Source organism: Cydia amplana, chromosome 23, assembly GCF_948474715.1.
Source record: "Cydia amplana chromosome 23, ilCydAmpl1.1, whole genome shotgun sequence".
Taxonomy (NCBI): Eukaryota; Metazoa; Arthropoda; class Insecta; order Lepidoptera; family Tortricidae; genus Cydia; species Cydia amplana.
In genome coordinates this window covers 5,699,048-5,725,431 of record NC_086091.1, presented here as the reverse complement: position 1 = coordinate 5,725,431, position 26,384 = coordinate 5,699,048, and the positions used below count along the sequence as shown (strand labels likewise).

At 36.7% G+C, this 26,384-nt stretch overlaps 2 protein-coding genes and 1 non-coding gene across 3 annotated transcripts; all 3 read right to left on the bottom strand.

Annotated features, from left to right (window-relative positions):
• Positions 1-3,964: 3,964 nt before the first annotated feature.
• LOC134658907 (U6 spliceosomal RNA) lies at positions 3,965-4,068 on the bottom strand. The gene has a single exon (XR_010097773.1). It is a non-coding gene; the product is annotated as a U6 spliceosomal RNA (small nuclear RNA).
• Positions 4,069-14,655: 10,587 nt separating this feature from the next.
• On the bottom strand, positions 14,656-18,140 carry LOC134658601 (titin-like). Its single transcript, XM_063514254.1, has 7 exons — positions 18,120-18,140; positions 17,261-17,377; positions 16,491-16,761; positions 15,900-16,255; positions 15,546-15,595; positions 15,012-15,120; positions 14,656-14,754 (listed from the first exon to the last, which is right to left on the bottom strand). The coding sequence occupies exons 1-7, from the start codon at positions 18,123-18,125 to the stop codon at positions 14,656-14,658; spliced, it is 1,008 nt and encodes a 335-aa protein (XP_063370324.1). The 5' UTR covers positions 18,126-18,140.
• A 1,680-nt stretch (positions 18,141-19,820) lies between these two features.
• On the bottom strand, positions 19,821-24,812 carry LOC134658600 (pro-resilin-like). The gene is made up of 6 exons (XM_063514253.1): positions 24,737-24,812; positions 24,022-24,083; positions 23,641-23,808; positions 22,936-23,074; positions 21,939-22,073; positions 19,821-20,185 (listed from the first exon to the last, which is right to left on the bottom strand). The coding sequence occupies exons 1-6, from the start codon at positions 24,740-24,742 to the stop codon at positions 20,006-20,008; spliced, it is 690 nt and encodes a 229-aa protein (XP_063370323.1). The 5' UTR covers positions 24,743-24,812; the 3' UTR covers positions 19,821-20,005.
• Positions 24,813-26,384: the final 1,572 nt, after the last annotated feature.

Sequence of the window (26,384 nt, the reverse complement as noted above, 5' to 3'; positions counted from 1 at the left end):
TACTTAGTTAATTTTTCGCGCAGCTCTGTTATATGTTTACCCCATCGTAAGGAACGATCAAGCCAGAGACCGAGATATTTAACAGTGCTCACTACTTCCAAACATGTGTCATTAATTTTAATATCAGTGCAGTGTGTTATCGGCTTATTACCAGAATTGAACAAACATAATTTAGTTTTTTCTGACGATACCTCTAACCCGAGATTGCATAATATAACTGTGAAGGTATTAATTGCTGATTGTAGTGTAGTTATGGAGTCGCGTAAGTTGGCCCCACTAGTAAATATCACAAAATCGTCTGCGTACTGCGAAATATATACATTATTTATAAGTTTACAGATGTCAATTGTGGCAACATTAAAAAGCAACGGAGACAGCGGATCCCCTTGTCCTAGACCCTGGCCTGACCTCCTGCACACAGTAGAATTATCTAGTTTTATATTTAAGTTCCTATATGTTAGAAAGTTCCACAGGTAGCTACATATCGACTTACCCACATCGAGCCTATCCAAAATTAATAGCAGCTCCCTAACGTTAACGTTGTTGTAGGCATTGTTTATGTCAATAAAACAACCTAAGGATACATGTTTCCTCGCGAAACCCGCTTGTATTAATGTTACTAAAAAACTTAAGTTATCTAGACAAGACCTCGACTTCCTGAAACCCAGGGTATAATCAGAGAATAGTTCATTTTTCTCAAGAAACCACTCTAATCGTTTGTTTATTATCGAATGAAATACTTTGCATAAACACGACATAAGGGCTATAGGTCTTAACGATGAAACTGAATTTGGATCACGCCCTGGTTTAGGGATCGGTATAATGAATATATCGCGCCACTGTTTCGGAACGAACTCAAGGGCAAGGAACCTGTTGTATAAACATTTTAAAATATCTTTACCTACCGGTGGAAGGTGACGCAACATTGAAAAGGAAATGTCATCGCACCCGGGAGCAGTGTCGGATGTCTTAATACTTTTTTCTATCTCCTGAATTGTTATTGGGGCACCTAATATCCTATTATTAGAAGTAAAAACCGGTTTTTCACAACAAACAAAGTCAGGCGTCAAACTATCAAGTAATAAAACTGAACGGTCGTTATCTACGTATTTGTTATGGCATTTAAGACCTTTTAACCATCTCATTCTCTTCCACATATCGCTAGATGTAGTTGCGTTATCGATTGATGTACAGAAATCATGAAATGATTTATATCTAGCCTGCCGGATGAGTCTCTGTGCAACAGCGATTTTATTTTTTAAAATTATGAGGTTATTTGGAATGGGGTTTTTCCTAAAAGTACTTAGTGCTAGTCTACGTTCCGCAACAGCTTTGGACAACGTAGCATTCCAATACGGTTTAGGTATAAATTTGCTACTAGGATTGTGGCTGTATTTAACAAAAGGTATATGCAAATCGGCCGCTTTGTTAATTTCACATAAAAATAGGTCATACGCTATTTGGCAGTCATCTGGAATCGTAAGATTAGAAAGTGATTTCTCTAAAGTCTCTGTATACAACAGCCAGTCCGCTTTTTTAAAATTTCGTTTTTGGGTGGGTTTTAAATTAGACATGCATTCCGTAGACATTTGGATTATCAAATGATCACTGCCAAGGGATTCATTACTGACTTTCCAGTTAAAATTTACTGCTATGTCAGTCGAAATAAATGATATGTCGGGGGAGGATTCTCTAAGCGTCCCATTGACAAGTTGAACCCTAGTTGGAGATCCATCATTTAAGGTTATTAGATCGTGACTAAGTAAGGAATCGAATATTTCACTTCCACGACTATCTATTTTATGCGACCAAGTAGTATAGTGTCCGTTAAAGTCCCCTAGCAACAACGTTTTCCTGTCACATAAGGAAAATAATTCATCCCAATCTCTTTGAGTAGTTTGAATCAAAGATGGGCAATATATTGAAATAATATTTTCAAGAGGGGAACAGTTAGTTAATTTGACGCGTATAACTTCGATACCGGGGTTGGATAAAACACATCGAAGCTCTTGTGATTTGACTGATTTATGTGTTAGAACTGCAACGCCACCATAGCCATCAACCCTATCTCTGCGAAATAAATTATAGTCACTTACTCTCAACTCCAGGTCCTGATCGCACCAAGTCTCACTCAGCGCTGCGATATGAACTTTCTCGCGAGACAATACCTGCTCAAATGATGTTAATTTATTCTTCAAACTTTGACAGTTCCATTGGATTACGTTAATTTTGTTTTTGTGTACGTTACTAGCCATCACAACCGAGGAATTGACTCAAAAGAGGCAAGTCAAAAAAGTGTTTGGTCACATAATTAACTAACCACCTAATACCGTTTTTGACCACAGAGACAATTTTATCCACAACAGACTTATTCTCACTGCAAAATACGTTCTTCAACATCTCCATAACTTTTTCCAGCGTTATATTGTCACTTTTCGTCTCTTTGTTTGACTTTCTTCTTTCTTCATTAAACTTCTTTTTTTGCTTCTTCATATCTAAACTATTATTCGTATCCGAACTCGATTCAATGTCTACTTCCATGCAGCTAACTTCTGACTCGTCATTTTGTTTGTCATATGTTAAATGTTTGTCTTTTCGAAGATTGATTTTCTTGTGTTTCTGTTTACCGGTTCCATTTTTCTTCGGGGACGCCTTTTGCTTTACACTAGATGAGGTGGACTTGGCAACTGCTACGTATGTCTGAGGCATTTGGGGTGATAGCATATCTTGGCCTTGCTCTTGATTCTCCGAATTAAATCGAATTTTTGGAAAGGAAGCATCTGTTTTGTCGAGTTCAATTTCGGGGGTGTCTTTAATTTCCCTGACAGGGCTTTCTGGGACATACATACTCAAAGCTTTGCGGTAGGTAACATTAAAATCTGCCATTATGATCCTTATCTTCCTCTCTTTTAGGTAAACCGGGCACATTTTACTTAACGCTAAGTGATCCCCAGTACAGTTCACACATACATACTTAGTGACCTCACAATTGTTATGGTGTTTACTACATTTTGGACACACAATTTTGGTTTTCGGGCACAATCTCTTCACATGGCCAAATTTCCAGCAGTTCGAACACTGTGTCACGGGAAAGATGTATGGTTTAACCATCAAACGCATACCAAATACATGGACATAAGCTGGTAGGGAAGATCCCCTGAACCCCAACCTCACGCACTCGCTGTTTATCCACTTGCCATCCTCCGATCGACGAGTTAACCGCTTGACAGATAATAGCTCGGCGCCGCCATCTATGCTTTCTAAAATCTCCTTCTCAGTTAGATCCAGTTCTACCTGCCTAATTACGCCATATGAATTAGCAACCTCGCTAGTTCTCACTATACTCCATGCTTTCTCTTTTATAGTTTGGCATGTGATAAGGTTTTCTAAAGCACTCTCAGACCCGAACTGGACATAAATTTTATTCTGATTAATATATTTTATTTCTACAATGTCCGTTATATTATTTTGTTGCATCATTCGGGCGAAAGCAAATTGTTTAGGCAGTGCCTCTGCAGCCGAAATGTATGCTTCAAATTTGATTTCTTCCTCCATATTCTTCACTGGGCTGTTACTGTTGGTTTCCTCTCTACGTCTCTTCCCGTTTCTTCCCACAATGAACCATCGCTCCCTTTCGTTGTCTTCTCGACCTCTTTTTGTGCCCGCATTCATGTTTTGGTCGCCTTCCATACTAACATCACGTGAACTTGTATTGGAATTTTGTTCCAGTAAGTTATTTCCTCCTGGTGGCTGATCAAGGTTTTCATCGTCACTCAAATCTGTACCCTCCCCCATAGTCCCTAAGGTGCAAATTTAATTACACCTTCTTGCTAACGAAACAGATGTTTTATTGACGCCCGGTTAAAGATAAGAGTTTTAAACAATAGACGAAGCTACGTGTTTACTACTCGCTGGTTGCAGTCGTAAATGCAAAGATCTAGTTGGAGAGATATAAGTTGATAGATACAGAGTGAAATACTTCACGAATTCACATGTCATTCTTGCGCAGAGCCATGCTAATCTCTCTCTATGTCTAGTCAGATTTAAGTTTATGTACTGCCGAAGTACTCACTTTCCACAAAAATAAATGCAATGTTTGCGATGTAGGTTTGTTCGTTACTTTGTGTCCCTTAGAGCGGAAATATCGTCGACTCCTATTCGGGTACACGTTATTTATCAGCAAGTTTATTACCAAAAAATTAATTTTGCAATATTATATTAACCCGGAACGGGATAAAAAGATAAATTGCTGATAGATATTTGGACAGATAAAAAACCTACACGTCTATAAGCTTCTACCTTAATACGTAGGTTCTACGTAACACGTATTAACTATCCGATCCATTCGTATTCGAAAACACAAATCACTTGAAAGGGTATATCTCCACACATCACCATTTAAGTATTATATAATTTCAACCGTTATTATACACACACAAAGATTTAAACTAACAAGACTCGGAAGAGACTTAATAAAATTAAATTATAATGGTGACACGTGCACGCTTTACCAGCTCGATGTGTTTTCTACCATGTGTTTTAGTATTTTCATTGGCATAGCCACGGTGCGCGCAGGCAGCCTTTGAAAACACTTGCACATCACTATTCCGGATCATTTTTATTTGCTAGATAGTTTAACGGACAACTAAATTTAAATATTTATTTCGAACGGCAAAAGCCGTTAGAAACTGTTTTTCAATATAGTCAGCTAAACTGGGGTACAAATTCAAAAACTCACCAGCAGTTTAGCTTCACGACCTTCCAGATGGAAAAACAGCAAGCCAATGTGAGGTAATTTGCGTTTGTTTCTAACTGTCAAAATTGTCAAACGCAACTGCCTGAAGTGGTGGGGGTGTGGGAGAGAGATGGACGTATATGCTAGAAAAGGACAATACGACTAACTACAGTGTTGCCACTCTCAATATATTACTTTAGGTTCCGAATATCGGTACAGTTGTTTAATTGTAGATTGAGTAACCCGATAAAAACAATCAATTTTATTGACTATATCGTCAGGTGACAAGCAAAACTCACTAGGTACCACCACAAGTTTATAGCCATAGTGAACCATATTATACTTCGTTTTTTTTAGCATTAGAAATTTGGTAAACAATCTTGATGTGTCTTTTAATTGAAAAACACATTTTAAAAATAAGTTACGGTAAATATGTAACAATTATGAATCTAATACGATCTTTTATAGTCTTCTACTTTCATAAGTAATAGTTATTGATTTTTAAAAAGTGTTTTTCAATTAAAAGACATGTCAAAATCGCTTACCTTCTTTCAAGTTCTTTCTAATGCTAAAAAAAACGAATAGTACGAAAAGAAGGTTGATTTTTTTTAAATATTTTTTAGTAATATATCTTAGTGAGTTTTGCTTGTCACCTGACGATATCGTCGGGTGACAAGCAAAAGTCACTAAGTACTATCAAAAAATTAAAGTAACAATGCACTTTATTACACTTGTAACACGGTTTATTGTCCAATAATTTCAATGGTGTTAGTTAGTGACTTTTGCTTGTCACCCGACGATATATTAATGCCTAAGCCCTCTGGCGCATGAGAAAGCTGGCGCAAGATAGACAAACGAACACTTTATGAAAGTTATGAACCATTTATGAACAGAAAGTAAATAAATAAATTGTACAACGGGACATCGCGTATTTAAACCAACAACAACAAACACACAAAACCGAGTGCGGGTAGTTCGAAAAACTCGCGCGGCTAGATGTTGATGTCAACTTCAGCCAGTCTACTCTGAGACCACGGGGACAACGCCGTCCTCGAAACGTCGGAGGTAAATCTTAAAACTTAAATACGCGAAGTCCCGTTTTACAATTAAATCATGTGTATAAATAGTGAAAGTTTAAATAAGAGAAAGTAAAGGTTCAATTACTTACTTATAACAAACGTAAATAATTAAAACTTGTCATCTAGGATATAAAATATAATATACATATGTAATATATATATATATATATATGTAATACATTTTTCATATAATCATATACCTATAAGTATATACATATATTATGTAATGTAAAATGTTTATTTATTTATTCTAAAAATGTGTTTGACCCTTACACCTGTCCAGATAAGTGATATTTAATTGTGTTATGCGCGTGTGCGACTGATCGCTATGTTATCTCTATGCACCGACGACGCTGATTGGTTACTTGGTAACTCATGTATCATACATTACTTTTTGCACTAGTTATCATTTTATACTCAGGAGTAAACAAAAATAACATTTGATTGCTAAATCAGCCAGACATCTGATTTTAGAGGGCAAAATTAATTTTTTTTCCTATGTGTACTGTACAAGTTGCTTTGTTGGGAAGTGTTTTTTTAAGCGACTTAAAGATTTCAAAAGGAGGAGGCTCTTAATTCGGATGTATGTTTTTTTATGTTTGTTACACTATAACTCCGTCTTTTCTCGAACGATTTTGTTACGAACGCCATATGACTTTGACCCATGTTTTTTCTCTGTCATAGAGAAATATAGTATTTTTTTTCTATGGATATTTGTTAATAGTATTTTATGCAACCGTTGTTTAAGAGAGGTCAAAAAAGGCGAGTGGCGTGAGTAGCACGAAATTTCTTAATAAAGACGCCACGAGTATTTTTTGACTGAGTTAAACAACGTTGCATACAATACTTTTTCTACGACCAAGCACTTACTTTGCAATAAAATTGTAAATTTAACAAATATTTTTCATTCAAGAAGTAGGTAGCCAAAATGGAGAGTACCGACTGTACCGAGCGGAAAAAGAATGAATGAAATTAAAAAAAACATGTCTATGGTTCATTTATTTGTCAGAGATGACATTTAAAGTAAGGTTGGCAACAATGTACAGTTTCTCAAACATTTCTCGAAGGACTTTCTCATGTCAAACATAGACAGAGAGAATCATATTATCTTTGTCTTAGACTAGTACTAGCACCCAAAAGAAAAGGATGAGTATAGTGTTTTTTGTTCCTATTTACTGACAAATTGGTTTAAATTTGTTAATATCTGTTAGAAATCGTGTAGTATACGCTTTACATGTATTGTCTATTAATATTACAGGCAACACCTTCCTTTTTACTCTATGCTACCGGTCTATGATTGTATCCGGGTTGTCTTTCGATAACCTTTTCTGTCGATATACTCGTAATTATGGTTCACCAAGTCGTTCCCGATTTTAGTGTTATTATACTTATTATAATATGTGAGCAATTCAATCTGCTTTAATCAATTACTTGACATGGACGAAATGTAGTGTAATTTGTGGTAAATTAAAACTACTATTTTGTTGAGCAAGCTGCCGCTTTTATTTCCGACGACATAAATCACCACGATCCTTCGTTGCATTCCAACGCCGAGCCCTGCGTCTCTATCCTGAGGGGCTACCGCGAAAACCGTTTTTCGCAAATTGCGGGGATCTTTCTCTTTTTCTCCAATGAAGGCGTAATTACAGTGACAGAGAAAAATGCCCGCAATTTGCGAACTTCGATTTTCGCGGTTATAGCCCTGCACCTACCGCGAACCCTGTTCGACGTGTTGCCTCACTGTCGCACTTGTAAATTCGTGCGTAAGTGTGACAGGGAGACAACACGTCGAACGTGGTTCGCGGTAGCTAAAATAGGCTCTCTGCTCCTCAATATCAAACGGTGTCGCCAACGCCATCTACCGGAGGCCAAAGGTGTGGCGCCATTGCATCTATTCGAGAATAAGTTTTTCTTCATTTCCGAGGCACGTTTTTTCCTTAGACTTTACTTATCTTATACGGAGTTACACATATCTTTGCTTGTACATATAGTATGGGAATAATATCGCTAATTGAGTAGGTACCTATATCGATATAGGAACTTCTTACCTGTCATTAAATTTTTGCCTCCAAAAATTCGATGTTACATGTAAAATTACTATAGCTCGGTAGATACTTTAAGACACCCATTTATCCTAAGAACCGTCTCGTCTGATAAACGATGTTACACTTATTTTAATGTAATTATTTCTTAATACAGTATTAGCATATATATAAGATTCATGGGGTATAAACACAGACAATCCAACCTCTAGACATAGCATAGTCGCGCTACCCCCTCTGCCACACATACGGTAGCGTTACTCCATCTTCGAGTCAATCCCGTGCCGTGATTGGTCCGTGTCTTTGAACGGACCAATCACGGCACGGGATTCGCTCACCTCGTCCCCCCGCACCCCCGTATTTTTGGCAGCATCGGTTTCATGAAAGAATTGGCCTAAGCTCAGTCTAGAGGTTGGATTGTCAGTGGGTATAAAACAGGGCGGTTTGTGGAGCATGAAGCATTACATAGATAACGTTCAGAGGGCCGATATCCCAAAATGGTGTTCAAATTGGTGATCGTGATCCTGACCTTGCTGTAAGTACGATTTTTAGACTATAAAATTCACTAACATTTTTGTTGGGTCGAATTCTGTTGATGGGTTACACGAGGAAATGAGGGAATTCCTCAAAATGTATATCGATACCAGTGGTTCCTAACTAGGGAATGCAAATCGGTTATTTTTTGTATGGAAATAATCTGTTATTAACCGAAACCGCGGTTATTTCCATACAAAAAATAACCGATTTGCATTCCCTATTCCTAACCTTTTCAGTCCGGTCACCCCTATGACTAACTAAGGAACCTGATTTTACCCCTCCTCCCAAAGGTAATAAAAAATAAAACGTGTACGTTTGTTGTATTGTTATATTAGGTTAGCTTATTACCCCCGTAAAATACCAGTTTTACCCCCACGGGGGTAATTACCCCCAGGTTAGGAACCACCACAGACTTAAATATACCATAGATAAAGCAAATATCACGATTTGTATTGAAACCAAGCGTGCCGACTTTTTACCACCTACTGTGACGTCACGGCCGCAATTTAGTGATGAGAAATCCTAACCGATTCAAAGACACCGATGCCCCTCTGCCCCGCTACGATTCAACTGTCTTGCTCATACTCATAGATTTTATATCTGCGATCCCGCTCGCTCACTTCCCGCTCCCCCGCGAACCACGCCAAAAATCGAATAGTACGCCGAGTAGTAGCAATGTGAGAGGACGTGTTTTTGAGCGGTTTCATTCTGTCGACGCTGGTGGATACCTTCGCGTAATCTCAAGTAAGTTTGTTAAAATATTAAGTATATTCGTTGATATTTTATTGAAACAGGAGAGATTAGTATAGAAGTGCAAGGTAACAAACATAATTTTAGATAACCTAAAAATCACAAATCGATTAACGTGAATGTCATCGATTTTCTGACGGACGAATCTAGACGTTAGACCGGGCCGGAGCTTCCGGCGCTTCGTTTTCTACGGAAAGCATCGCGTGATAACCTGTCATCTATCATAGAAAAGTAAGCGCCGGAAGCACCGGCCTGGACACGGCCCGGTCTAACGTGACTCGTGAGTCATCCTTTATGCAATTTGTATTTTTTATCTTATACCAAGCAAATGCATAAATGTTTGATGAGAATGGGGGCAACTGTTTGTTTTGAGATGCTCCGTGGTCGTAATTTCAAACTATTTTAGCGCCGAAATTTTAAAACGTGTACCATTTTGTACCATTTGGAGTTGAAACAGTCCATGGGGTCCCAGCGCGCTTAAGTTGTTCGCAGAAATCGCGAAGCGTCTGGTTGACGTAACCGGTGACCGAAGAGTATGTACTAATTTTCCACCGCTGTTAGGGGTCATCCATTAATAACGTCACACGTTTAGGGGGAGGGAGGGGGTCAAGAAATGTGACATGTTGTGACATGGGGGAGGGGGGAGTCACAAACATTGTGATGTCACTTTAACTTCATCAGTAACCGAAAATTAATTTATATTTTTTTATTCGCTGTACAGTTAAATAATGAGATTTTGGATGTAACTTTCGTTGTGTTATAAAATTACTAATATTTATATCTCTAAAATATTTTTTTATTAAAAAAATAATGCCGAGTTAATATTGTCGATTTCGTTGAAAACAAAATTGCCTAAAATGTGACGTCACACCAGGGGGGGAGGGGTTTGCAAAATGTGACCAAGTGTGACAAAGAGGGGGGAGGGGTAAAAAAACCTAGAAATTCGTGTGACGCAATTAATGGATGATCCCTTATTACTTACCTTAGGACTTAAATTCAGGGATAAAAAGAATAGTTGGTCGTATTTCACCAACGTGTGCCTTTTATCCAAATCAGCGAGATTGACTATTGACTATAACGCAAAATGGGGTAATTGCGGATGGTCCAAGCCCAAATCACAGACTACATATTTATGCCCACTGATCTAATGTTTATTTCACTTTTCAGGGTAATAAATAATGGTGCACAGCGTTTCAACAGCTTCGATATCGATCCTAACAATTTCTACAAGTACAACTTATTGAACCACTTGGTGTTAAAGAGAGATGGCGAAACCGACACGAATGACGTCGCACCGAAACCGAAACACACCTTTTGTCCTGCGCATTTAAAAAAATGTAACGATAAACTACCACACAAGAGTAGTTCGAAAAGATCTGTGATAACGTTTATGGTAAGACCATGTAGGGAGACACTCCTCCTTTCGGGCAAACTCGGCTCTGTTCGGCTGGCCTACGGGGCCAGCCGAACAGCGATTGACATGTTGTCTACGGCTTTTTAACTTTCTGATTTGGTGCCATCGTCTCGTTTTTATCACCGCACCTCCCGCCAAATGAGCAAAGTTCATCCCCACTTCTTAGATACATGGCACACCAAGAATAAGCGGGCATCTCGCTCGTTTCTTCCCAGAACGTGCAGAATGTGGAATGACTTGCCTCCTGAGGTATTTCCTTTGCGCTACGACATGGGATTCTTCAAGAAGCGGGTAATTAGGGTTCTCAAGGGTCGGCAACGCTTAAGTGGCTCCTGTGATGTTGCTTATGTCCATGGGCGACGATGACCGCTTCCCATCAGGCGGCTCGTCTGCTCGTTTGCTGACTATTACATAAAAAAAAAGAACGTGCCAATCGCTAACGCTATGTAGCGAACGAAACGCAACTGTCACTGTCACACGAATATGGAAGAGTGATAGAGAGACAAAGCGATTCGATGGCGAAGCGCAAGCGATTGTCACCTTGGCTAGGCCGCGGCATTGCTCCGAGCAATTATTAGGGTTGGCACCACTTGACGTTCTTTTGCTTGCACGACCACAGTTAAAAGTCTTGAATTTTGACAATCCTAAATAGCCGAAAGGGATAGTGCCATACATTAGAAAACAATAGTATGATTCGTCCCTGAATTGCTGTCACACTTCGGTTTTGTAGGAAGCATAGAGTAAAGAAAGAGTGGTAACTCCATACGTCAGTTACCAAAATGCGAGTTATTTCTTAGTCGACATCTGTTTTTTTATTTTTGTTTATGTAAACATAATTCTTCGTGCCCACGTTCATCTGATATCGCAACTCAGGGGGGCACATTAGGCCTTAAGAATAAGGATTAGTTTTTATTTTTAACAGAACCAAAACAACTTCTTCTGGGTCTCAGAAGGTGAATTTTGTGATCTAGGCCAGTAGATGGCACTAGCGGTCCCTATTATAGCTGGTCAAGCAAATCTTGTCAGTAAATAAGGCGCGAAATTCAAATTTTCTATGGGTCGATGTCCCTTCGCCTCTATATTTTTCAAATTTGCCGCCTTTTTCTACTGACAAGATCTGCTTGACCAGCAATAAACATTAATGTAAGCACTTAGGGGTCATCCGTTAATTACGTCACACGTTTAGGGGGAGGGAGGGGGTCAAGAAAATGTGACATGTTGTGACATGGGGGAGAGGGGAGTCACAAACATTGTGATGTCACTTTAACTTCATCAGTAACCGAAACTTAATTCATATTTTTTTATTCGCTATACAGTTCAATAATGAGATTTTGGATGTAACTTTCGTTGTGTTATAAAATTACTAATATTTATATATCAAAAATATTTTTTTATTAAAATAATAATGCCGAGTTAATATTGTCCATTTCGAAAATTTCCTAAAATGTGACATCACACCAGGGGGGAGGGGTTTGCAAAATGTGACCAAGTGTGACAAGGAGGGGGGAGGGGTAAAAAAACCTAGAAATTCGTGTGACGTAATTAATGGATGATCCCTTACTAGAATTATTCAGCGTTCTTTTTTAATTTCAGGATTACCAGGATTTCTTACGTTCCTTACCACGCGAGATTATGACGGATGAATATGACGACAATAATATAGAAAAGTGAACAAACAAAACTAGATTCGGATCAAGATTACCCTGCGTGGCATTTTTAATGAGAAAGTGTGGCAATGTCATCATTACCTAATGTCAAAATTCTATGAACGTATGAAGTTTATAACGACAATTCCACACTTTGTTATGTTCTAATCAGTGCAAAGTTAGTTTAGATGGACTATATATATATATATGGAGAAAATTCGACCAGTAAGTACTCGTTAAAAATGATTGAGAGTAATGTTAAATAAATGATATGAAATGAGTTGATTTATATACCTACTCATATTTAAAATTGAGTTAAACATAGGTAAGTATATTTATTTACTATACTTAAAGTTTGACTTAAAGTAAAATTATATAAAAAATACTTTAATAGGATTACTACTATTACTAGGTAGGTAAATTATAGTAGGTAAATTATAATAGAAACAATTTAAAATTATTGTATTCTTTGAAAGTCAAAGATTAAACAGTAGTAATCAAGGGCTCATTTGTCGTTTTTTTTTTAGTTCCCATCTTTCCTGATACCTACGGCCCGATTCGAACAATGCCTCATTCGAGCCATGATCGAAGAAAAAGATCCCCGCAATTTGCGAATTTCTTTTTTCGCGGTAGCCCTGCTGCATAGATAAAAGATGTCACGCCGATACTATACCGATCTGTCAGTGTCAAAAGTGACAATTCTTCAATCAAAAACGTCACTTTAGACACTGGCAGCTCGGTATCGTATCACCGACATCTTTTATATTATATGCAGCAGGGCTACCGCGAAAACCGAAATTCGCAAATTGCGGGGATCTTCCTCTTTTATATACTCCCTTCCCTTCCTCTTTCTTCATTGGTGAAGGCGTAATTAAAATGACAGAGAAAGATGCCCGCAATTTGCAATTTTCGATTTTCGCGGTTATAGCCCAGTGTTCGAATTGGGCCGTTAAGTATAACTTGGTTTTTTTCTGACTAGATATGTAGTTCTAAAAGTCGAATAAAAAACCCGGCCAAGTGCGAGTCGGACTCGCGTTCCAAGGATTCCGTACATTAAGTCCGACTCACGCTTCTAATTAGGTTTTCACATTTACATACATTCACATATGCTGCACATTTCTAATAGGTTTTCCTGTCATCTATAGGTAAAGAACTATTTTGTTTATTTTTTTCAAATTTTTAGACCCAGTAGTTTCGGAGATAAAGATGGTATTTTTTTGGATATTATCTTAAATGACTTCTAACCTATGTATTTTAAAAACTTTATTTTGAACTCTCTTTTACCCCTCAAAAGTGGCCCCCATGTTTATATTAATTTGTTTACGTTGCATGTCCATCTTTGGGTCACTAATTTACATAGGTAGGTACCTATGTGTCCCAAATTTCAACTTAATTGGTCCAGTAGTTTCCGAAAAAATAGGCTGTCACAGACTGACAGACAGACAGACGCCCGAGTGATCCTAAGGGTTCCGTTTTTTTCTTTTGAGGTAGGTACGGAACCCTAAAAAAACAATAAGTATATGTATGTCTCGATACTTTTATTTCAAAGACATAATTAACATATTTTTACATTATAATTGCAATACTGATAACATACTATATATTATACTATAATCACGATAATTAATCTCTCCTGTGTCGATTCATCGGGTCAGCTGTGCCAAGTTGCCGCGAAATATTTTCCTAGTTTTCACGCGTGTAGTCACCGTTTCTTCGGAATCTGAGAGAAAAAAAATAGGCAATTTTCAATAAATTAATAATTACTTTTGCTTTTTCCTTACTGTTTGCAAAATATGCTAATTCGAGCCAATGAAGTGAAAACATATTCTTAAAGACAGTCGAGCGAGTGTAAAAATATGGGTGCGCTCATCATACTCAAAAATATGTCCCATAGAGAGCTATGAGCAATATACTTAAGACTTAAGAGTATGTCAGCGAATTAAGAACGAATTATGCGATCGACAACACAAACGCAAATCTTCCTATTCGCGATTCCCATACAATATAGATTCCACACAACTGCAGTTTACTACATTCGTTATTCTACACAAGAATCTCGATTGCGTAAAAAAAACAATTGTGTAGAATCACGAATGTAGTAAACTGCAGTTGTGTGAAATCTATATTGTATGGGAATCGCGAATAGGAAGAATTGCGTTTGTGTTGTCGATCGCATAATCCTTAAGAACTATGGGACATATTTTTAACCCCAGACGCAAAAAGAGAGGGGTGTTATAAGTTTAAAGTGTCTGTCTGTGTAGCTGTCTGTGGTATCGTAGCTCCCAAACGGATGAACCGATTTTCGTTTAGTTTTTTTTGTGTCATACCTAGATAATTTTATCCCGAGTGTTCTTAACCATGTTTCATGAAAATCTGTTCACCCGTTTGAAGATCTTATTGTCGGGGGGCTTTTTAAATTTTCAATTTTGGTTAGGTTATTGAGTAAATTGTATTATGCACCCATATTTTTACAGTTGTACCTTAATTTGGGGGAGAATCTTCGCCTCCTGGTCTCATTTGTTTCGACTTTCTGCTCCTCTTCTGTTAGTTCCTAAAAAAAAAACACAAAATAATTAATTAAATATTAACATGATCGGGCTAACCATGTCCTTCTACGCGAAATCTAGAACAAAGTTTAGTGTTGACTCCTGTCCCTACACTGTAATCACCAAAACAAATGTTTGTGTATATTATATGTTCGCGATAAACTCAACAACTACTGAACGGATTTTCATGCGGTTTTCACCTATCAATAGAATGATTCTTAAGCTTAGAATAGCTTAGCTTAATAGCAGAAGTAGTTAATACCTGCACAATGGCCCCGGACCTGACGAGATTCTCAGCTTGAGGGGGCCCGTACTCCCTGAAGCCAGGGGGTCCGTATTCTAGGAACCCCTCAGGAGCTTGTTCCGCGGATCTAAAATGTTAAATGTATATGGTTTTATTACAATTCTCAAAATGAATCATGGAAAAGGTGCTTTAAAGACACTAAAATTTTCATTAGATTATGTTTTAGGAATGTATAGTCAATCCAAAGTTTCGGGAGTAGGTGCTTACAGCAAATTATTTTAATTACCAATTTAAAACATAACTCCTTGCAATTAGGTTTACAAAACAGTAGTGAACATAAGATGGTAAACCATAATACACCGAAATAAATGACATAGGTATACATACATAGGAAAAAGTGACCAAAAAATCAAAATTCAAAATTATTTAATTTGTTTCTAATAGTAGTAAAGATGGTACTATGCAGTCGGACAATTTTGATAAACAATACAACAGAATAGATACGAGTATGCAAGAAGATTAACGGACAAAGAGGAGTTGCATTTAACTTACCCTAAAACTTGCACAGATTTAACATCAACTGCTTCTTCGTTGGTTTGAACCTGTAAGAACATTAAATTTAAATGACAATTAAAATATTTTTGATATTAAAATAATATTTTAAGACAATACCTACATTAGATAAAAACATCAATTCGACTGACGATAAGCAAACTTAGATTGATACTCGATCTATATCTGAATAGAGTAGATTCTACTCTAAGTAAGTAAATTTTTAACTTATATTAGAAATTCTGCAACGATATTCTCCTGTGGACTACCTATCTATTCTAATCCAAATCAAAATTCTAAATGTCATTGAGGACTAAATGTGATTGTGGATTTCACGAATACTAAAAAGCATACCTGTTGAGCTTTAATTTCCTTCTCCAAATTGGTAAGCGCCTCAACCACATTTAGCACTCCTTCAACTGTCCGGACCTCAGCTTGACTGACCTCCTGAACTTCCTGAACTTGACTGACTTGTTCAACTTGTGACGATTCAACGTTGCTATCTTCTTCAACTGTTTTCACTTCGGTAATCTGAGCAGTAGTTGTTTCCACCTTTTCAGTCGTCGCTTCTTGGATTTCTACTACTACTTCTTCTTCATTAGCCTGAACGTCAATAGCACGTCCTTGAGATACATCTTGTACAGATTCCGTTGTTTCTTCTTCATTAACTTCAGTTACTGCTTCTTCAACGGCTTTTTGCTCTGTGGTTACTAAAATAAATAAAAAATTAAGTTCACTATCAAACCTAATATTTTAGAAATAATTTACTATTTTTATAACTGAAAGCAGCCTAAAATTTGCACTATATTTACGTATTATTCTTAAAATAACATTCCGGTTGCTCTATAATGTTATCAGTGTCGACATTATTCGCTTGACTCAAAGCATTTTACCATTAATAATCATCGCTTTTATAAACAGTAACAAAGCCAACACTAAAATTACCTTCAACGGCATCTACCACAGCTTCAATAACTTCCTTAACTTCTTGAACGCCTCTTACTTCTCCTTCTTTCACTTCTCCATCAACCTCTTCAGCAAACTTAGCCTCAATTATAACAAAGGCCTGCTCGGTCACGGTCTCCGGGAGGGCCTGGCGGGTCAGGTCTTGGGAGACCTCTACCACTTTAGGAGGACCGTATTCGCGGAGGGCGTCTGAGCCAGATGCTTCGGATTCGTTGAGGATCACGTCTTGTAGAGAGTTTTCTGCTGGTTTCTGTAAAATTTGATGTAGTAATTAAGTGATATTAATGCTTGTTGTTCAGGAATGAAAGAAAGAAATGTAATTAAGGAGATTTAAGTACTATTCATAGATCTTTACGCAAATTGTGCTCTGTAAAGCATTGATATTATTTAAAAAAACGTAATACTTCTCATTCACTTGATGTTTAGAGTGGAAAGTAATTGTGAACGAATACATTCGGTAACTATAGCTGGTCAAGCAAATCTTGTCAGTAAGAAAAAGGCGCGACATTCAAATTTTCTATGGGACGATATACCTTCGCGCCTTAATTTTTCAAATTTGCCGCCTTTTTCTACTGACAAGATCTGCTTGACCAGCTATAAATTGATAATAAATTTAAAAATAATTCAAATAAAAAAACTTGACGTGATCTACAAAGTTGTAGTGTATAATTATTGTAATTATAATCATCGGAAAATAGAACAATAGTTAAAGAAATATTATCTAAGATAAGATAATGTAAATCTATCACCTGAACCTCTGAAGGCAAGTAAAAGGCAGGACCCTGGGGTCTCCAGCCACTCGGGAGGTAAGGTCCAGACTCTGAACTGGAAACGGACGCCACCGCGAAGATTACTAGAGCAAGGACCTGGGAAATATACATTTAGATATGACATTTATTTTTTACCCTGCATGCAAATGATGCGATGTTTTAAAATATTATTTATTATGAACTAATTTTATAGATCTGCCTCGATAAATAAAGAATAGACAAAGCTTTTTTTTACCTAAGTTTTATTAAACTTAAAATAACATGTAGCTAATTTTTATTATCATTCGGGCAAAACATAGATGAAACTTCTATAAAAAAATTTAAGGGCTGTATATATACCATTAACGAAATTTGCTGAATAAATTATATTACATATATCTTTAACATCTAATAAACAAATTGTAAAACGTTGAGTCAGTAAAACATGCTTTATTAAATATGGTAAGTTCACAGGTTCACACTTATCTTTAGTAATTTGTCACTGTATAGGTGTTATAGTAAAAGATATCACGCTTAATAAAATGAAATGTTTATAGTTTTAGATAAGTAACATAAAATATAGTGAAAATATATTATCCTCTATCGTAAACTTTAACTTTAACGTATATTCGATTTTTTAACCGATTTCCGTGTCTAAGTGGGTCTCAATTAGAAACAAATAATTATCACAAAATCAACTTTGTAGAGTCTGTGCGGAAAGAGAAAAGTCGTAGAATGTATGGCATCCCATACATTTCAAGACTCTTCTCTTTCCGCACAAACTCTATGAACCATGGAGCTTAACTCTTATTTAAAAAGTATCACAAACACTTTAACTTTAATAATTTAATAAACGCACCTTCATATTGCAATTGGTTTGCCTGAGATCAAGGAACACCGAATGATGCCTGTTCACAGAAACCTCATCGTTTTATACTCATTATTCCCAAAAAAAAACACAAGGCTATAACTCAACAAATATTTGAAAATATTTAATTAGTGTTTGATCTGATTATGCAATTATTAATGCGAAAAATCGTTCAGCATCGACTATTATAACATGATCTTTAACAGGAACAATCACTAAAGTAATCGCGGTCTATCTATTTTGGTGATTGAATACGAATTGAACTACCAATATATCTTGAGCTATAAGTCCATATAATCTCTATAAATATAGTAGCTTACTTTACCTGGACATTTTACTTACTAGGAAAACTTTACAAATTTATCTTGAGCTTCGCCGTGTATGGTTTGATATGTAGTTTAGTGTTTGTTTATTTTGGTATAGTTTATGTAGTTTGATGATAACCAAGGTCAATGGGTAATCATATTCTCATTAAAGCTCTTGATCTCATTGATTTGAGTATTTTTTTGGCTTGTATTTCGTTTATATCAAAAGGGCTGATATTATGTTTTATAATGCCCGATGTAAAGAAAACCCTGAAGGCGCAACGATTATAGCTCGTTACTGTAGGTACGTACTAATCCAGACTAATTATGTACAATCAGCATCAAAAGTGGCGGATTAGGCCCCTATTCGAGATGTACAACTGTCAGATTTCGCGTCCACAAGACGTAAAACTTTAGACAAACCACGCGCGGTAATTCCCTGATCGCATATTTATGGCCCTCAGCTTCGGTTCGGGCCACAAACACCTGCGATCTGGAGCATTCACGAATTCACCTCCTAGGTATGTAATAATGTACTATAAGTCTGGGGATAAAAAATTTAACATCGCTACCTACACTATTTTTGATAATCCACCTGAGGGTGGGAAAAATAATGACCGAGTACTACACAAGCGAAGTCGCCGGCATATAGTCGTCTATAAAATATTCTGACCCATTTCTGAACCAAATTCTTAAAGTTGTTAAACAAATATAAGGCGATGACGAACAGGCGGTCGTTTGAATCAATATTTGATCATTTTACGCACAAGTGCGTTTGTTTGAGATCAATTTGCTCTTATTATCATTAATTGAGCATTCATTCTTTTAGGCTTTAAATTAAAGTTTAAAGGTTCTATTGGTACTTACTTGCTATTTTAATACAGATGCAATATACCTAGTGTTAATGATGTGATTGCTGAATAATGAAAGGCATTAAAATAAAATGTACGAGTAGGTATTTAATGCCTTAACATGGTTTATCTGCACACATATTTAAATTTTAATTATAAGCGCTATCATGGGCGTACCCAGATTTGGTACCCAGAATTTGTTAAGGGGTGGGGCAGAAGTAAATAAACTTAAAAATCTTGGTCCGATATTTAAAAATTCTTAACTTCTTAACCTTGCCCCACCGAGCGTACGCCCATGAGCTGTATAGAATTTGTTCAGGAGCTTGTTTCTTGTTCTATGGAATTTGTTTACGACCGCCATGTTGCGGCATCACACATCACACACGTCTATTTTTTTATTCGGTAGACATAAAATGACATTTCATAGTATGAAATGACACATGATGTTCATACTATGAAATGTCATTTTAGTCTATCGAATAAATAAAAAAATAGACTTTAGGTAAATTTGAAATATTAGAATTAAACCAAGTTAGTTTAGTGAAAAAATAAAATTATATTTACCTATTCACAAAAACAGCTAGCTCGTGCCAACAATACAATAAATCAAATAGAATAATATTTTTGTATTTTCACATTTGCGCTTAAACATAAATTCGTACTAAGCCATTTTACAAAGCAAAATGAGACCTAAGATTATAACAATAAGGTTTGAATTTAGTCAGTAGCCATTGGAGCGAGCGTTGCCATGGTTACCGTGGCCGCCATTGCCGAAACTGTCATGGCCGCTGCGCGCATTATTGGCATTCGAGTCGTAGCCGCCGGAGCGAGCGGACGCGTCGGTGTCTTCGTAGGAAATGTGGGGTTTGAAGCCACGCTCATCGGCTTCATAGCTTACAGTCTGTAAAAAAGGATTAGATTCTTAATTAAAGTCTTCATAGCAGTTAAGCCTTTATAAGGCAGAGGAGAAATATTTCCCACCTTACTTTGAACTTTATTTCAAAGTGATAGGGGTCAATTTTGCATAATTCCTGACACCCCTATGCCTTATAAAGGGTTAAGGAAGCAAATGTAAAGAAAGAACTGAGAACTGTTCTATAGACATTGCAACATGTGGCCTGCGATTTAAGCCAATTGCTGGCTAAGTAACAGCAACGAATTCAATCGATCGATAAAATGCCGCAACGTATTGCAAAGCGCAGGCGATGGGTTAAGTACCAATTTGTTAATCCAGTCTATTATAAGTTGTGAGCCTACCAGACCGACACCCATCAATCTTAACAATTAACGATGAGACATGTATATGAAGATGCAGCTCGAATGATGGATGAAACAACAGATAGCCAGATGGTTATATGTATATATAAACCTATCACCTACTTGTAATTTAGAAGCCACTTAGTCTTGGCTATCTGGGTTAAAATGAAATCATCAGCAGAGAACTTTATGAAGTATGCAAAAAAGGTAATCAAGACATTCCAATGTAATATATGGTCGTTACATTTGTAAGTTAGGCATAGGGGCATATAGGGGCCTATTCAAGATGACAATCAATGATAGAAAACATGAAACGAAATTTAAATAATGCAAGGAATTAGTCTCGTGACTGTTTCATAGCCTCTGTCCTCCCGAAAAAAATTTCGTTCTACTTTTCGTTTGACGTTTGTCAATGTATGATTGTCATCTTGGACAGGCTCCCTGGACGGAAGTACAGAAGAACTCTTTACTCTTCTCTTCAATCAATTTCTTAAATTTTATTGATACGCACCTAGTGAGGTTTTAGTAATTGGACATCGTTAAGTTTTGTCCTGTTTTGTCTAATATGAATCCTGTCAGCAAAGTTCGTTTATCGGATTTCCGAGGACGATGCCCTAATTCGAGGCGATACTCGATTCCTTTGTGCGTTACCAACTAATAATAAAGTACCTACATTTTTACTGGGTTATCTAAACGTTCAATACTTAATTGATCAAGAGCCCTCCCATTGTTTGTTATGAAGTAGCTCAACTAGCTCAAGTAGATAGCTACTTGTCCGAAATCCACACATGATCCACAATGAACACAACATGAAACATTTTAATTGAAATCTATCTAAAGTTTGAACTTCTTCGTTTTGAAACTCTTCTCTTTGATTGTCTCTTTTTGTCGAAAATAGGCGGGCAACGGTCATACACACAGACATGGCTATTTAAACGTTACGACATTTGACGTGCCCCTCCACCGCAAACATCGGAAGACTGTTTTGTACAGAAAATTACAGACAAAGGCGTCTCCGTTTGGTTAAATACCGGGTGCTTCCTGTAACAGGAGCAATAAATTAAACTAAAGGCTGTACTCCTCAAACTGACCAACATTTATTCAGCAACTTTTAAAAATTATGAATCCTTTAGACTTCCTCTTTTTCATACAAAATAAATATTGCCTTCAATGTACGCTGACATTAGTGTGTTTGACGTTGCTTGTCACGCTTTAAACATAACAAAATTTGCAATACATTGCGTCTTAGAATAAACTTTAAAGTGTAATAAAAATCAAAACACGAGTTATTTTCAAAAGTTGCTGAACAGATGTTGGTCAGTTTGAGGAGTACAGCCTACAGTTTAATTTATTGCTCCTGTTACAAGAAGCACTCTGTATATCCTCTAAGGCTTTACCTGTTTCCTGCCATCAGGCAGCACAACATGGTACTCCCCCTCGGCCCTCTCGTCCTGCCTCTCCTCATGGTGCCCAAAATCAGTGCCCTCCTCGAAATCATTCACCATGTACCCGAAGTTGTAGTTGGCCGGCTCCTGAACAGAATTAAGCATAAGTACTCATAACCACAGACTAGCAAGTTACGAGGAAATTTTTCTCCAAATTGTCAGATTCAAAATATGTTATATTGTCAAAATCCCGTATATGTGTGGGACTTCATGGTTATTTCACTAGTCTTTGGTTTTACTATATTTTATCAGTAGCTTAGTACTTATACTTATTCTGTTAGACCCCACATAGACTATGAAGTTTAATGTGCACTATCAACTACCAGCTTATTTTTTTACTTGACCATTTCGTCAATTGGGTCTCAGTTAGTTTAAGCATGATTATATGTGGAATGACATGAAAATGTTTCGTTTTAAAATAACGACGATATTCAACCAGATAGGTAGAATAAGAAAAAAATCGTGTACTTGAAAGTGGTTTGGTTTTAAAATGAAATGATTATTTAACGACTCCAATGCTACCATGATAAAGATAAAGATAGTTTATTCAAGCAGGCATATTACAATGCGCTTATGAACGTCAAATAAAGCTACACCGGCTCCAACCCTACACGTCTGCCTCATGATAGAAGGATCATTACATAGACCGTGTATGTATGTCTGATTTTATGACACAGGTTATAAAAAAGGTACTCCTTTATGTGGATTAGGACTCCATGAAAAGTAAGATTTAACATCCTAACTTTAGAATAAACCTAATTGGTGTGTGACCAGTCTCATTCATCGGAAGATCAGCGCTGGAAGTCGCCGGCAACATGCTGAGGTGAGACCATTTCATGGCACTTTATCCTTTTATTCTCTGTTAGGTATGTATAATTTGCTATTTTGTGTTTGTGCTCACGAATAAAATTATTTCTAATTATTATTTCTATTCTATTCAAAGTCTTACCCCGCTCTCCTCCAGAGCGTTCCTTCCAAAAGCGGCAGCGTTGTGGTCATACCCCTGTTGCTCCTGGCCGAACCTGGCCTGAGGCTGTCTATGGCCGTGGGAGCCCTGGCCGATACCACCGATACCACCAAGACCACTCCTACAAAATAAATAAATATTTAAGGACAATTAATCTCACAAAGATCAACCTAGCCCCAAACCTTAGCAAAGCAAATTTTTCTAATGTCTCCATTGTACCTATGTACTTTGATTTTTAATTTGTATATAAGTAATGAAATTGACATTTGTATTGAAATGATTATATAATTTACATTTAGTTAAATGTAATCCAATTGTAACAAATCTTAACGTGTAATTACTTTTATCAATAAAAATATGAATATGAATATATATGAATAAACCTTATGGGGACTAGGCCACGATAAATACTTAAATGGAAACATTGCAGCAGAATTAGCAAAGCAAATTTCGTCTTTACAAAAAACAAATCAGCTACAGGCTTCGTCATCTTCCAAATAATTATAAGTTTAATAGATAGATATCTATATCTAATAATAATATTAGCAGAAGTGCTATCACTAGTCCATCAGATTCAAGCTTACAATTTTCGCTATTCTAAACCGATTAATTATATCTTCGAATGAAGATTAATCACATAATACTGATCGAACTTTACTTTGAAATTCGTTTGATCATGTAACATACCTAGCAAATCCATTGCCCTGCGCGGCATGCCCATGGCTCCCGTGGCTGCCCTGGAGCCCATGGTCGTGGCCATGGTCCAGGCCACTCCTGGCTGCGATGACACCGGATCCTTGGGGACCACCACTAGGGTAGCCACCGCTGCGGCCTGCGGCGGAGGGAGGGAGGTAGCTGAAATAATACAACACTTTGTTAGCCTGATGGTTTTTATATTCCTAGATAGAAAACTCTTGACATTAAAAATCTCATTTAATTTTTTACGGATTTTGACGCGATTTTTTTTTAAAGATGAGGAAGTGATTCAAGAGGAATGTTTATGTATAATTTTATATCCCGTGCGAAGCCGGGGCGGATCGCTAGTTATAAATATTGAATAGCCATTACCTATTAGACGGAGGGGGTTCAGCCAAGGTGATGGCGACCAGAACGGCTGTTGCAATAATAGTCTGAAACAAAAAAATGTATTGATACTTTTAAGTGATTGTTTTATGATTGTAAATATATACCTTTCACTAGGTACGTTATTTGCTGAATAAAAATTAATATCTGGGAGGCCGAGCTTTGCTCGGAAAACATTTTAAAACTCAAAAATGCGCGTTTATCCAGAGATCAAACCTAGCGAGATCAATTTATCGCCCCCAAAAACCCCCATAGTTATAGCAAATTTCATCGAAATCGTTAAATCCGTTTCCGAGATCCCCGAAATATGTAGGTATACATATAAATAAATATACTTACTAGACTAGATAGATTAACTTATAATAGATTAATAATTTTCTGTCAAAAGGTGAGAATTAGTAAAATATTATTAGTAATTGAAAATATCTTTTAAGTATAGGTATAAATAAGTCTTACAAACAAAATAATAGCACCAAATACGCACAGAGTTCGGGCAGATTTCATTATAAGTTGCTTCTTAATGAAAAATAATTTTAATAAAAAAAGATGTAAGTATTATAAAATTTTTGCTTCTCGTCTAAACAAATAAAATGAACAGTTTTTATGGCGCCTTTTGAAATTATAATTTTTTTGTTTTTAACTGTTATATTTATTATTATATTTAAAATATATACCAAAATATAGGTAGTTAACTCAATACCTTCATGGTTACTGAAGTATTACAGAACACAGATGTCACTACGAATGTGCTAATGTCACCATCTCCCAAGCTTTTATACAAAAGCTCTTCCCATACTAACAAGTCACATCTGTCACTCAAAACAGCTCGCTATTACATTGTATTGAAGGTTCTCGATAAGGTATGTACAGTCGCCACCAGATATATCGGAGCGGCCGAGGTGCTCAAAATATCTAAACACGCACTCTAGCGCTTTGACAATAGAGTCTCGTTCAGATATTAGAGAGCACCTCGGCCGCTCCGATATATTTGTTGTCGACTGGGGGAGTGTGAAGACTGACACGTTAAATTTGTCATGCTAAAACAACTCTTATTACAATGCCTGAAGGTTCTCGATAGATGTAGGAGTGTAGAGGTAGGGGTTAAAAAATTACAGGTGATTAGATAAGAAAAGAACTCTCAAGGTATAGCGGATTAGAGGCGCAGAGACATGAATGGAGTCGTGACTAATAAAGTATACGTGTGTAAAAATATATGTGTGTTAGTCTAAGGTGTTGGTAATATTTTTATTCGTAATATGGCCCTTGTTACCTCTATTATAATTCATCATCATCTTCCTCGCATTGTCCCGGCATTTTGCCACGGCTCATGGGAGTCTGGAGTCCGCTTGGCAACTAATCCCAGTAATTGGCGTAGGCACTAGTGTTTACGAAAGCGACTGCCATCTGACCTTCCAACCCAGAGGGTAAACTAGGCCCGTATTGGGATTAGTCCGGTTTCCTCACGATGTATTCCTACACCGAAAAGCGACTGGTAAATATGAAATGATATTTCGTACATAAGTTCCGAAAAACTCATTGGTACGAGCCGGGGTTCGAACCCGCGACCTTCGGATTGCAAGTCGCACGCTCTTACCGCTAGGCCACCAGCGCTTCTAAACCTCTATTATAATTATATATTTAAATATTATTATAATGTATTGTTTACCCAGGTATTGGCATTTGTATTTATAAATATGTAATGCTATATATATATTTCTTGTATATATCACTGTAAATGTTGTATCAATTTAATTGTGAAAAAGCCCCTGAGAACTACTTACAGAATCATTATTTGAATTTTCAATTTCCACATTATTGGTATTCCTACTCTTAACATGGCCTTTGTAACATCTATTAAGATTCAAATATAAAAGTAGTGTTGAGTCGCTCACTCGTGAGGCACCTCATTTGTACCACTCATTTTGTTAATTTGTCGCAGTACTTCGTACCGCAAAAATGTCTTACTTCACTCCTCTATTCATTTTACTTGATTCTAAAATTATCTTTCTCCTAAAAGTTCTATTCTTAACCTCCAGAATTGCACTCCAATTATATGTTACTATTTATTTATTTATAAAGGAAGTGATGAATACATAAATATGTATATACATTAAATATTTTTGTCGCCGTTGGAATTAATGGAATAGTCGACGCTGAAAATATGCTAGTACCTCACCTCATTTGAAGTAAGACATTGTAACACCTCATTTTAGAAAATGAGGTACTCATACAAACTCATTTTAAATTGATGTCCTACCCATCACTATATAAAAGTAGATAAATATTTGTCCTGCAGTTTGTTTTACAATGTAAGAAATCGAATAGTCGAATACCATTTATTTATTTTG